Raw genomic sequence first — 10704 nt, 5'->3', positions numbered from 1 at the left:
GTCCCAGTCGCCCTCCCTCTGTTTTTTGTTGCTAGGAGACAGGAAGGTCGATCTAGGCTAGTCCAGGACAGTGGTGTTACACCTGGCTCTGTGGAATGTTACCTATAGATCTAGGCTAGTCCAGGACAGTGGTATTACACCTGGCTCTGTGGAATGTTACCTATAGATCTAGGCTAGTCCAGGACAGTGGTATTACACCTGGCTCTGTGGAATGTTACCTATAGATCTAGGCTAGTCCAGGACAGTGGTATTACACCTGGCTCTGTGGAATGTTACCTATAGAATGGAACGGCCTCATCTTGTTTAAACAGAAATAGCAGGACAGAGGTAAGTGACTGTTGCTGGGCAGGTTATCTTTCTCTTTATTTCTCCGTCTCTATCTGTAAGAAACAGATTGAAACACGTCCTTAGAGTAGAGAAACAAAAACAATCTTATTCTTCACATTCATTTTTTATTTCCCGCTGTATTTAATTCATATCAAAGGTGTAGCAAAGAGTACATCCCAAATTGCACCCTATTCCCTATAATGGGCCCTGGTCAAAAGTAGTGCACTATGTAGGGAATAGGGTGTCATTTAGGATGCAATAAAAACCCCTATGGCCATTACAGGTGGGAGGCCTTGTGGTAGTCCTATAGTGTTGACATGTCTCTAACACACAATCCCCTCAGAAAGGCCTCCTCACATAGCTAGAGCAACCCACCTTAGACACGTCTTTAGACACACAGGAACAGAGCAACAGAGAAGGTCTCATCACATGGAGCCACAGTATTTTCCCTTCTTTACAACAATCAGTTTAGTTTTATTTATTTATTTCTGTATTTTATTTGTACAGGTGATCCAATTGAGATGAAAGGTTTGTTGAGGAGAGATCTGTCCCAAGAATATAGCAAGGCAGCATGACGACTGATAGGTGAAAGGACTGGATAGGTTATTGCTTTCAACTATCAAGTCCTCTTAGGTTTAAGGCCAGGAAGGAAAGGAAGTTATGTATGTATGAAACAGCCACAGTAAGTTGATGTTGCCCCTAACAACTGATACAGGGTCACATCTTTTCTCAACTCCCTAATTGTTAAGGTTAGGATTGGGTGTAGAGTAACCTGATCCTAGATCTGTGGTTAGAGCCAACCATATAATTAGAATGTGTAGAAAGGAAATCCACAATCAAGTCAATGATGCCATAATGTTCTACGCATTCTATTCTAGATGCCAACTTCTACCTGGAGCAGGCCCAGTCCCTTGTCTTCTACTCAGTTCTGCCCCGTGTCCCCTTCAGAGCCAGCCATTGGTGGAGAAGTCCAGTCTGAGCTGCTGTGATTCGGCCTCTGAGAGCGGTTGAAGAGGAGAGCGACAGGCGCCGCCGTGGTAACCAAACCACTCCATCGCCTGCTTGAGGGCGGGAACGCCAAACTTTCTGGTCACCTAGCAACAACAGAGAGAGGAGGGGATGTTATGCCAAGAACTTAACCCTGTTCCTATGTCACATTTACTGTTCGTAGGGCAGTGTAGCTTTCTGTTCAGACACTACCGGACCTGTCAAGTTCACTATTGTAGGGTAATGTCGCTTGACTCACAGCTCTGTGACAACATTATGCAGGGTTATTTAGGGCTATGTAGGTTCACTCAAAGCTGTGCTGGTCTCTATGTCACACCTATGTAGGGGTATGTAGGGTTATGTCACTGATATGTAGGGTTATGTCACTTTTATGTAGGATTATGTAGCGCTATGCAGCTTGATTTACGGCAGTGTTTGGCTCTGTCACTGTTACATAGAGCTATGTAGGGTTATGAAGCTTCACTCACATTAGTGTTGAGCTCTATGTCTTTGCCTTCTCTATGTCACTCTTGTGCTACTTAGGGCTATGTAGTGGTCATGAAGTCACTATTCCAACTCTTATGTAGGGTTACATGGGGTTATGTAGCTTGACTTACAGCAGTGTTGGGCTCTATGAGGCGCTGCTGCAGAGCTCTGGCTTCTTCCCAACGTCCCGACACACACAGCTGCTCCAGCTCACACACCTCACGACCCAGCACGTTGGCCAGCGCACACACACCGCCCACACAACCTGCAACACACACACACACACACACACACACAGTATTAGCTGGGTCCTTTTAAAGGGACTACTTGACAGTATTATTGATCTGAAACATAGCTTTAACACTCACACGTGACATGCTCCTTCATATTCCTACAATGTGTGTGTGTGTGGTGTGTGTGACTGACAGCCCATATGATTTCCTCAAATATGCATTTTGATTGACAGCCATAAGGCACGCCCCCTCCCTCAGGGAGATGGAGCTCTGGAGCTCAACATCGCAGGCACACACAAGCACACACACGCACAGACACACACCAGATAACACATGCATGCACAAAACGTACACACACACACACACACACACACACACAGTACAGACACACCCACCAGATCCCAGTCACATTATATTAGTCATCCTGTACTTGAACTCCTCCTCTCTGCAGATCATCTATATTACTGCTGCAGCTGCAGCACACACACCATCAGACTATTATGATCATATTTCACCTATGTACATGTGAGACGAGTCCTGTCAGAGCAGAGAGAGAGAAAGAGAGAGAGGAGAGAGAACGAGAGAGATGAGAGAGAGAGAACGAGAGAGAGAAAAAAGAGAGAGGAGAGAGAGAGAGAGAGAGAGAGAGAGAGAGAGAGAGAGAGAGAGAGAAAAAAAGAGCGAAAGAGAGAGAGAAGAGAGAGGGAAGAGAGAGAGAAGAGAGCTCTTTAGGACAGAGACAGTATAATCTGACAGAGAGAACGACTCATTAGTCTGAGCTTCATACTCTATATATCTCTATCCCCTAAGGTTTTCACATATTCATACAATACAAAGTTGGTTGGTACTAGCTAGCATAGGAGAGAAGTGATGTTTTTGTACCCTACACCCTGTGATATACAGCTAAGTGATTACCAGAGAGGGAATTGAGATGGTCAATGTCAGTTGTCAATTCTAGGTTCTGGGTTCTAAGTTTGTAATTCTACATTCTATGTTATAGGTTCCAGATGCTAATCTATAGGGTCTGTGTGCTAGGTTCTAAGTTCTTACCCACGGAATACGCCGCCATAAGGAACCCAGCGGAACCCGCCAGAACCTGGAAATCCTGCGGCTTCGTTTTGTGAACGATCAGAGCGATCCTTGTGATCTGAGGAACGACAGGAGAAAATCACAAACAGAGAAGTAAAAGGAGAGAAACAAAGTGGCATGCGTCCCTTTGGGCTCTGGTCTAAAGTAGTGCACTATATAGGGAATAGGGTGGCATTTGGGATGCCGACAGCGTGTTCTCCCCTTCACTCCTTCCTGCTGTCAGGATGAGGACTGTTGTCAGGAGGAGCTGTCACAGCCAGCAGTAGACCAGCAGTACCAAACAACTCATCACTAACTAACTACTGAAAAATAGACTGAGAGAGAGAGAGAGAGAGAGAGAGAGAGAGAGAGAGAGAGAGAGAGAGAGAGAGAGAGAGAGAGAGAGAGAGAGAGAGAGAGAGAGAGAGAGACACAGAGAGAGAGACACAGAGAGAGAGAGAGAGAGAGAGAGAGAGAGAGAGAGAGAGAGACAGAGAGAGACAGAGAGAGAAAGAGAGGTGGAACAAGAGTTTTGACAGGTGAGAAGAAGAGATACTCCAGAAGAGGAGATGAAGGGAGTTTCCTGCAACATTCATCCCTCTCTATTTAGTCCTCTTTTTGATTCTCTTGTCAGTCAAGACATGAACAACCGTTTCCAAATCAACTTGAAATGCTGCAATGTTCAAAGGATACAAGAAACACACACAGCGGGAAAACCCACAGGGAAAACCTGGAAACGTACATTTTTGGCAACCATCAGTCAGTCAGTCAAGTCACTTGCAACTTGAAACAAGACAGCACGGTCAGTAATTGATCCATCATTCAATCAAATAAATAGATAACGTGTGTGTGTGTGTGTAAGTGTGTGAGGACTCACGTCTCCTCCGCTGTCCTTGAGCCCCAATATGTTAGGGTGTTGGGCCAGTCTCACCACAGCATCAACAGGAAGGTCCAGACCTGTGTTAGCCGGGACACTGTATAGAACTACTGGTACTGGACTACTGTCTGCCACCTGCAGGGGGAGACAGAGAGACAACACCGGGACCACACCCACCCCCGGGTCCAGGCCATAGAATTAGAATAATTATGTTTCTATTGCATTCTATTTCTATGGTCCAGACAGGGTTCAGAACAGAACAGAATAGAACTATGACATATGGTATATATTATGACATATGGTATATACTATGACATATGGTATATATTATGACATATGGTATATATTATGACATATGGTATATATTATGACATATGGTATATACTATGACATAAAGTATATATTATGACATATGGTATATATTATGACATATGGTATATACTATGACATATGGTATATACTATGACATATGGTATATATTATGACATATGGTATATACTATGACATATTGTATATAATATGACATATGGTATATATTATGACATATGGTATATATTATGACATATGGTATATACTATGACATATGGTATATAATATGACATATGGTATATATTATGACATATGGTATATATTATGACATATGGTACATATTATGACATATGGTATATATTATGACATATGGTATATATTATGACATATGGTACATATTATGACATATGGTACATATTATGACATATGGTATATATTATGACATATGGTATATAATATGACATATGGTATATATTATGACATATGGTATATATTATGACATATGGTATATATTATGACATATGGTATATACTATGACATATGGTATATATTATGACATATGGTATATATTATGACATATGGTATACATTATGACATATGGTATATACTATGACATATGGTATATATTATGACATACAGTGGGGGAAAAAAGTATTTAGTCAGCCACCAATTGTGCAAGTTCTCCCACTTAAAAAGATGAGAGAGGCCTGTAATTTTCATCATAGGTACACGTCAACTATGACAGACAAATTGAGGAAAAAAAATCAAGAAAATCACATTGTATGATTTTTAATGAATTTATTTGCAAATTATGGTGGAAAATAAGTATTTGGTCACCTACAAACAAGCAAGATTTCTGGCTCTCACAGACCTGTAACTTCTTCTTTAAGAGGCTCCTCTGTCCTCCACTCGTTACCTGTATTAATGGCACCTGTTTGAACTTGTTATCAGTATAAAAAGACACCTGTCCACAACCTCAAACAGTCACACTCCAAACTCCACTATGGCCAAGACCAAAGAGCTGTCAAAGGACACCAGAAACAAAATTGTAGACCTGCACCAGGCTGGGAAGACTGAATCTGCAATAGGTAAGCAGCTTGGTTTGAAGAAATCAACCGTGGGAGCAATTATTAGGAAATGGAAGACATACAAGACCACTGATAATCTCCCTCGATCTGGGGCTCCACGCAAGATCTCACCCCGTGGGGTCAAAATGATCACAAGAACGGTGAGCAAAAATCCCAGAACCACACGGGGGGACCTAGTGAATGACCTGCAGAGAGCTGGGACCAAAGTAACAAAGCCTACCATCAGTAACACACTACGCCGCCAGGGACTCAAATCCTGCAGTGCCAGACGTTTCCCCCCTGCTTAAGCCAGTACATGTCCAGGCCCGTCTGAAGTTTGCTAGAGTGCATTTGGATGATCCAGAAGAGGATTGGGAGAATGTCATATGGTCAGATGAAACCAAAATATAACTTTTTTGGTAAAAACTCAACTCGTCGTGTTTGGAGGACAAAGAATGCTGAGTTGCATCCAAAGAACACCATACCTACTGTGAAGCATGGGGGTGGAAACATCATGCTTTGGGGCTGTTTTTCTGCAAAGGGACCAGGACGACTGATCCGTGTAAAGGAAAGAATGAATGGGGCCATGTATCGTGAGATTTTGAGTGAAAACCTCCTTCCATCAGCAAGGGCATTGAAGATGAAACGTGGCTGAGTCTTTCAGCATGACAATGATCCCAAACACACCGCCCGGGCAACGAAGGAGTGGCTTCGTAAGAAGCATTTCAAGGTCCTGGAGTGGCCTAGCCAGTCTCCAGATCTCAACCCCATAGAAAATCTTTGGAGGGAGTTGAAAGTCTGTGTTGCCCAGTGTCACGGTTTCGGCCGAAGCTGCTCCTCCTCCTGGTTCGGGCAGGCTTCGGCGGTCGTCGTCCCCGGAGTACTAGCTGCCACCGATCTATGTTTCATGTTCGTTTGGTTTTGTCTTGATGTTGTACACCTGTGTCTTGTTAGTCCTCGCTAGTGTCCTATTTAGTTCTCGTTGTGTGTGTTTGTCTTTGTGTGTGATTGCTCTTCTGTTTTGTGTTGGAGCTACGTACTTCCCTCCAGTGTTTTGGAGAGGTTTTTCGCACATGTTAGTGCTCCGTTTGATTGACGCCTGTGTGCGCCGTTATTTCGCCTTCGGGCTTATTGTGCTTATTTTCTACGTGAATATTGCACTAAAGTCTTTTGGACTGAGCTTCTGCGTCCTGCGCTTGATTCATGCACCACACCCACCTTCAGCACCCCTTGACACCCAGCAACAGCCCCAAAACATCACTGCTCTAGAGGAGATCTGCATGGAGGAATGGGCCAAAATACCAGCAACAGTGTGTGAAAACCTTGTGAAGACTTACAGAAAACGTTTGACCTGTGTCATTGCCAACAAAGGGTATATAACAAAGTATTGAGAAACTTTTGTTATTGACCAAATACTTATTTTCCACCATAATTTGCAAATAAATTCATTAAAAATCCTACAATGTGATTTTCTGGATTTCTTTTTCTCATTTTGTCTGTCATAGTTGACGTGTACCTATGATGAAAATTACAGGCCTCTCTCATCTTTTTAAGTGGGAGAACTTGCACAATTGGTGGCTGACTAAATACTTTTTTCCCCCACTGTATGGTATATATTATGACATATGGTATATCTTATGACATATGGTATATACTATGACATATGGTATATATATTTTTTACATTTTAGTCATTTAGCAGACGCTCTTATCCAGAGCGACTTACAGTTAGGGAGTGCATATATTTTCATACTGGCCCCCCGTGGGAAACGAACCCACAACCCTGGCGTTGCAAGCGCCATGCTCTACCAACTGAGCTACAGGGGACGATATACCACTATGACATATGGTATATAATATGACATATGGTATATACTATGACATATGGTATATATTATGACATATGGTATATACTATGACATATGGTATATATTATGACATATGGTATATATTATGACATATGGTATATAATATGACATATGGTATATATTATGACATATGGTATATACTATGACATATGGTATATAATATGACATATGGTATATATTATGACATATGGTATATACTATGACATATGGTATATATTATGACATATGGTATATATTATGACATATGGTATATATTATGACATATGGTATATACTATGACATATGGTATATATTATGACATATGGTATATATTATGACATATGCAAATGGTTTATATTATATATTATTATATTAACTAATCATGTCGAGTACCAGGAGGCAGACACCCAAACCAGACTGTTCTGTGATTCTGGTCAATCAATCATGAAATCTGTCAATGTTAAAATAATAATAATAAATTGTTGTAATAAAACAATAATTTAGTGTAATAATGATAAAGTCTCTGTAAAGCCTCTCTAGGTCAGTGATTGTCATAGAGAGGATAGCTGTTCTGTGTGAAGACAAGAAGAAGAAGAAGTAGAAGAAGTAGTAGAAGAAGAAGAAGTACTAGAAGAAGGAGTAGAAGAAGAAGAAGTAGTAGTAGAAGATGTAGTAGAAGAAGTAGAAGAAGTAGCAGAAGTAGTAGAAGAAGGAGTAGAAGAAGAAGAAGTAGTAGTAGAAGATGTAGTAGAAGAAGTAGAAGAAGTAGCAGAAGTAGTAGAAGAAGAAGGAGTAGAAGAAGAAGAAGAAGTAGTAGTAGAAGATGAACTGACCTGTGTGAAGTGGTGAACCAGTGCTCTGCTGTCCATCTTGCCCTTGTAGAAGCATGGCGTTACCACGAGAACCAGGTCTGCCCCTGCCCCCGACATCCTCTCTGTCATCACTACTGTAGCTTTGGTAGCTGAGGGGGGAGAGATGGGGAGAGGGGAGAGAGGGAGGAAGAGATAGGATCAGAAGGAGTGAGGGACAGAAGGAGAAAAAGAGAGGTGGGAGAGAAAGGAAGGGAGAGATGGATTTATTTAAATCCATGTTTACAACACTATTCAATTCAATTCAAAGGGCTTTACTGGCATGGGAAACATATTTACCAAAGGAAATGAAATAGATAATAAACAAGGGAAACATTACGCTCACAAAAGTTTAAAAAGAATATAGACATATTATTGGCTATGTACAGTGTTGTAACATCTCTAGGTAGGCTAAGTGCACCATGTTAATGTAATGTTGTAACCTATCAAATATAGGAAAGTAGCCATCCTTATTCAGTAGTTAACACTGGGGCATTACAGGGGCATGATGTGGTAGGAATTACTATACAGCCCAATAAAAGATTGTGTTATTGAGTCCTCTGTAGCTCAGCTGGTAGAGCACGGCGCTTGTAACGCCAAGGTAGTGGGTTCGATCCCCGGGACCACCCATACACAAAAAAAAATGTATGCACGCATGACTGTAAGTCGCTTTGGATAAAAGTGTCTGCTAAATGGCATATTATTATTATTTATTAGACAACCATTATCAGCCAATAAAACCGCATGATATTAAAACTCTATAGCTGGGCTGAGATGTAAAGTGTCTCCTGAAATAGTAAAAATTACAGTATTCACACTTGGCACATTAACAGATTTTTGCTGTAAAATACGGTAGCCATTTTTCTAATGGTTTCTTTATGTGGTCATCGGTCAGTTACATTAATGAGAGTCAAATGGTCTCTGTCACACTGATACACACACAGGGCCTTACATTCACATCCGGACCCTGCCATGACCAGTTTGTCTGTGGGCAGGGCCAGTCTGACCCTCCTCACCACCTCTACCCGCTCCTCATCCGTCAGGTACGGGTACTCTCCATTAGAGCCCTGCACCACCAGACCTGGAACACAGAACAACATCTTCATCATCATCATCATCATCACTGTCAGGTACGGGTAGTCTCCATTAGAGCCCTGCACCACCAGACCTGGAACACAGAAAAACATCTTCATCATCATCATCACTGTCAGGTACGGGTACTCTCCATTAAAGCCTTGCACCACCAGACCTGGAACACAGAGCAACATCTTCATTATCATCATCATCATCATCACTGTCAGGTACGGGTACTCTCCATTAAAGCCCTGCACCACCAGACCTGGAACACAGAACATCATCTTCATCATCATCATTATGTTTGCACCAATCAAGTCGGGAAAGAACAGCACCTCGCCCTGAAACGTCAGTATCCAGGAAAACGCGACAGATGACCGTGGGAATCCGCCAGAGGTCGCCAAACACCGTCCACTGGGGACTATATCAATCTACTGTACATTGCCTGCAAACGTGCACCGCTGCGCTTGAGACAGACCTTGCCCCTGGGCCTGGCCCCAAACCAAATGAACTGGCTGACAAGTCTATATGACAAACACGAGGCCACCGACACTACCTCCTCAACACAATATATAGGTTTAACTGTCACAATTAGGCTACAGGCTACTGTTAGGACACTTTCATTGGCAATTGCAAGATCTTTAGGCTACATGGTCTACTATGCATACAAAATAATTAAATGTATGATCTTCTGATCATGTTGTCTTAATTTGCATAATTCATTTCCATTTGCAAAGAAGACAGTCCAAAAACTTGAACCAGGATCAACCAGTCTGTCATTGCAGAAAATACTTTGTCAATTGTCATTACCTTTGAAAGGAATCTTTGCATACTTCTGCAAGTTTTCATCCAGTTTCTGATAGTCCACGTCCTCTTTCTGAGTGAACGGCGTTGCTATGGGCGGGTAGATCCCCCCGATGTCCACTTTCTGTCCGGCCGCCGCGCTTTGTGTTCTGCTCTGGTTCTTAGTTGGCTTCCACAGCAGAGCGGCACCACGTCTACACACTGCTGAACCTACAGTTCGGAGAGTTCTGACACCGAACATTGTGTCAAATTGAACGGCTGTATTTTGGCTGCAGACGCGGGTGGCTTGACAAAGTACGGTGGTCAAATGGTAGGTTAGCCGACACCAACAGATGTTGCACAGACTTTGCCAGCCCAGTTAATATGTAACGACGCTCTCTAAATATTGACTAAAAGTTAAGGGGGTTTGACATTTTCCCAAATTTGGAACTCAGGTGGCCTTCCTCAGCGAGTCTAATAATACACTACGTTACCCATGTTTACGCTGTGCGCAACAGGTCGAGTTGTGCGCTCTCAATAATATAGGCCTAAACTCTCCAAAGTTGCCTATCTCTATACACTTTCAGTTCAATATCACTATTCGTACATTCTCATTTGCACATTGAATTAAGACATACCGGTGCATAAAATATTTGCATTTCAGTTGTGTAGGACAGGCTACGTTCAAACTGGTTAGGCTGCAGCGCAGGCTTGGTTCCGTTTCCGCAGAGAGGAAGAAAGAGGCCAAACTCGGCGGAAAATCGGTCTCCCTCCAGCAGGTGGCGTTCTTTCGCCCACC

At 42.4% G+C, this 10704-nt stretch overlaps 1 protein-coding gene across 1 annotated transcript; it reads right to left on the bottom strand.

The window, feature by feature from the left end:
- Nucleotides 1-432: 432 nt before the first annotated feature.
- hoga1 (4-hydroxy-2-oxoglutarate aldolase 1) lies at nucleotides 433-10648 on the bottom strand. Its single transcript, XM_041839021.2, has 7 exons — nucleotides 9933-10648; nucleotides 9001-9129; nucleotides 8034-8161; nucleotides 3979-4113; nucleotides 3084-3180; nucleotides 1932-2065; nucleotides 433-1421 (listed from the first exon to the last, which is right to left on the bottom strand). The coding sequence occupies exons 1-7, from the start codon at nucleotides 10165-10167 to the stop codon at nucleotides 1272-1274; spliced, it is 1008 nt and encodes a 335-aa protein (XP_041694955.1). The 5' UTR covers nucleotides 10168-10648; the 3' UTR covers nucleotides 433-1271.
- Nucleotides 10649-10704: the final 56 nt, after the last annotated feature.

This window comes from Coregonus clupeaformis, chromosome 20 (genome assembly GCF_020615455.1).
Source record: "Coregonus clupeaformis isolate EN_2021a chromosome 20, ASM2061545v1, whole genome shotgun sequence".
NCBI lineage: Eukaryota > Metazoa > Chordata > Actinopteri > Salmoniformes > Salmonidae > Coregonus > Coregonus clupeaformis.
The sequence above is the reverse complement of the archived record's forward strand: the minus strand, read 5'-3'. Positions and strand labels throughout refer to the sequence as shown.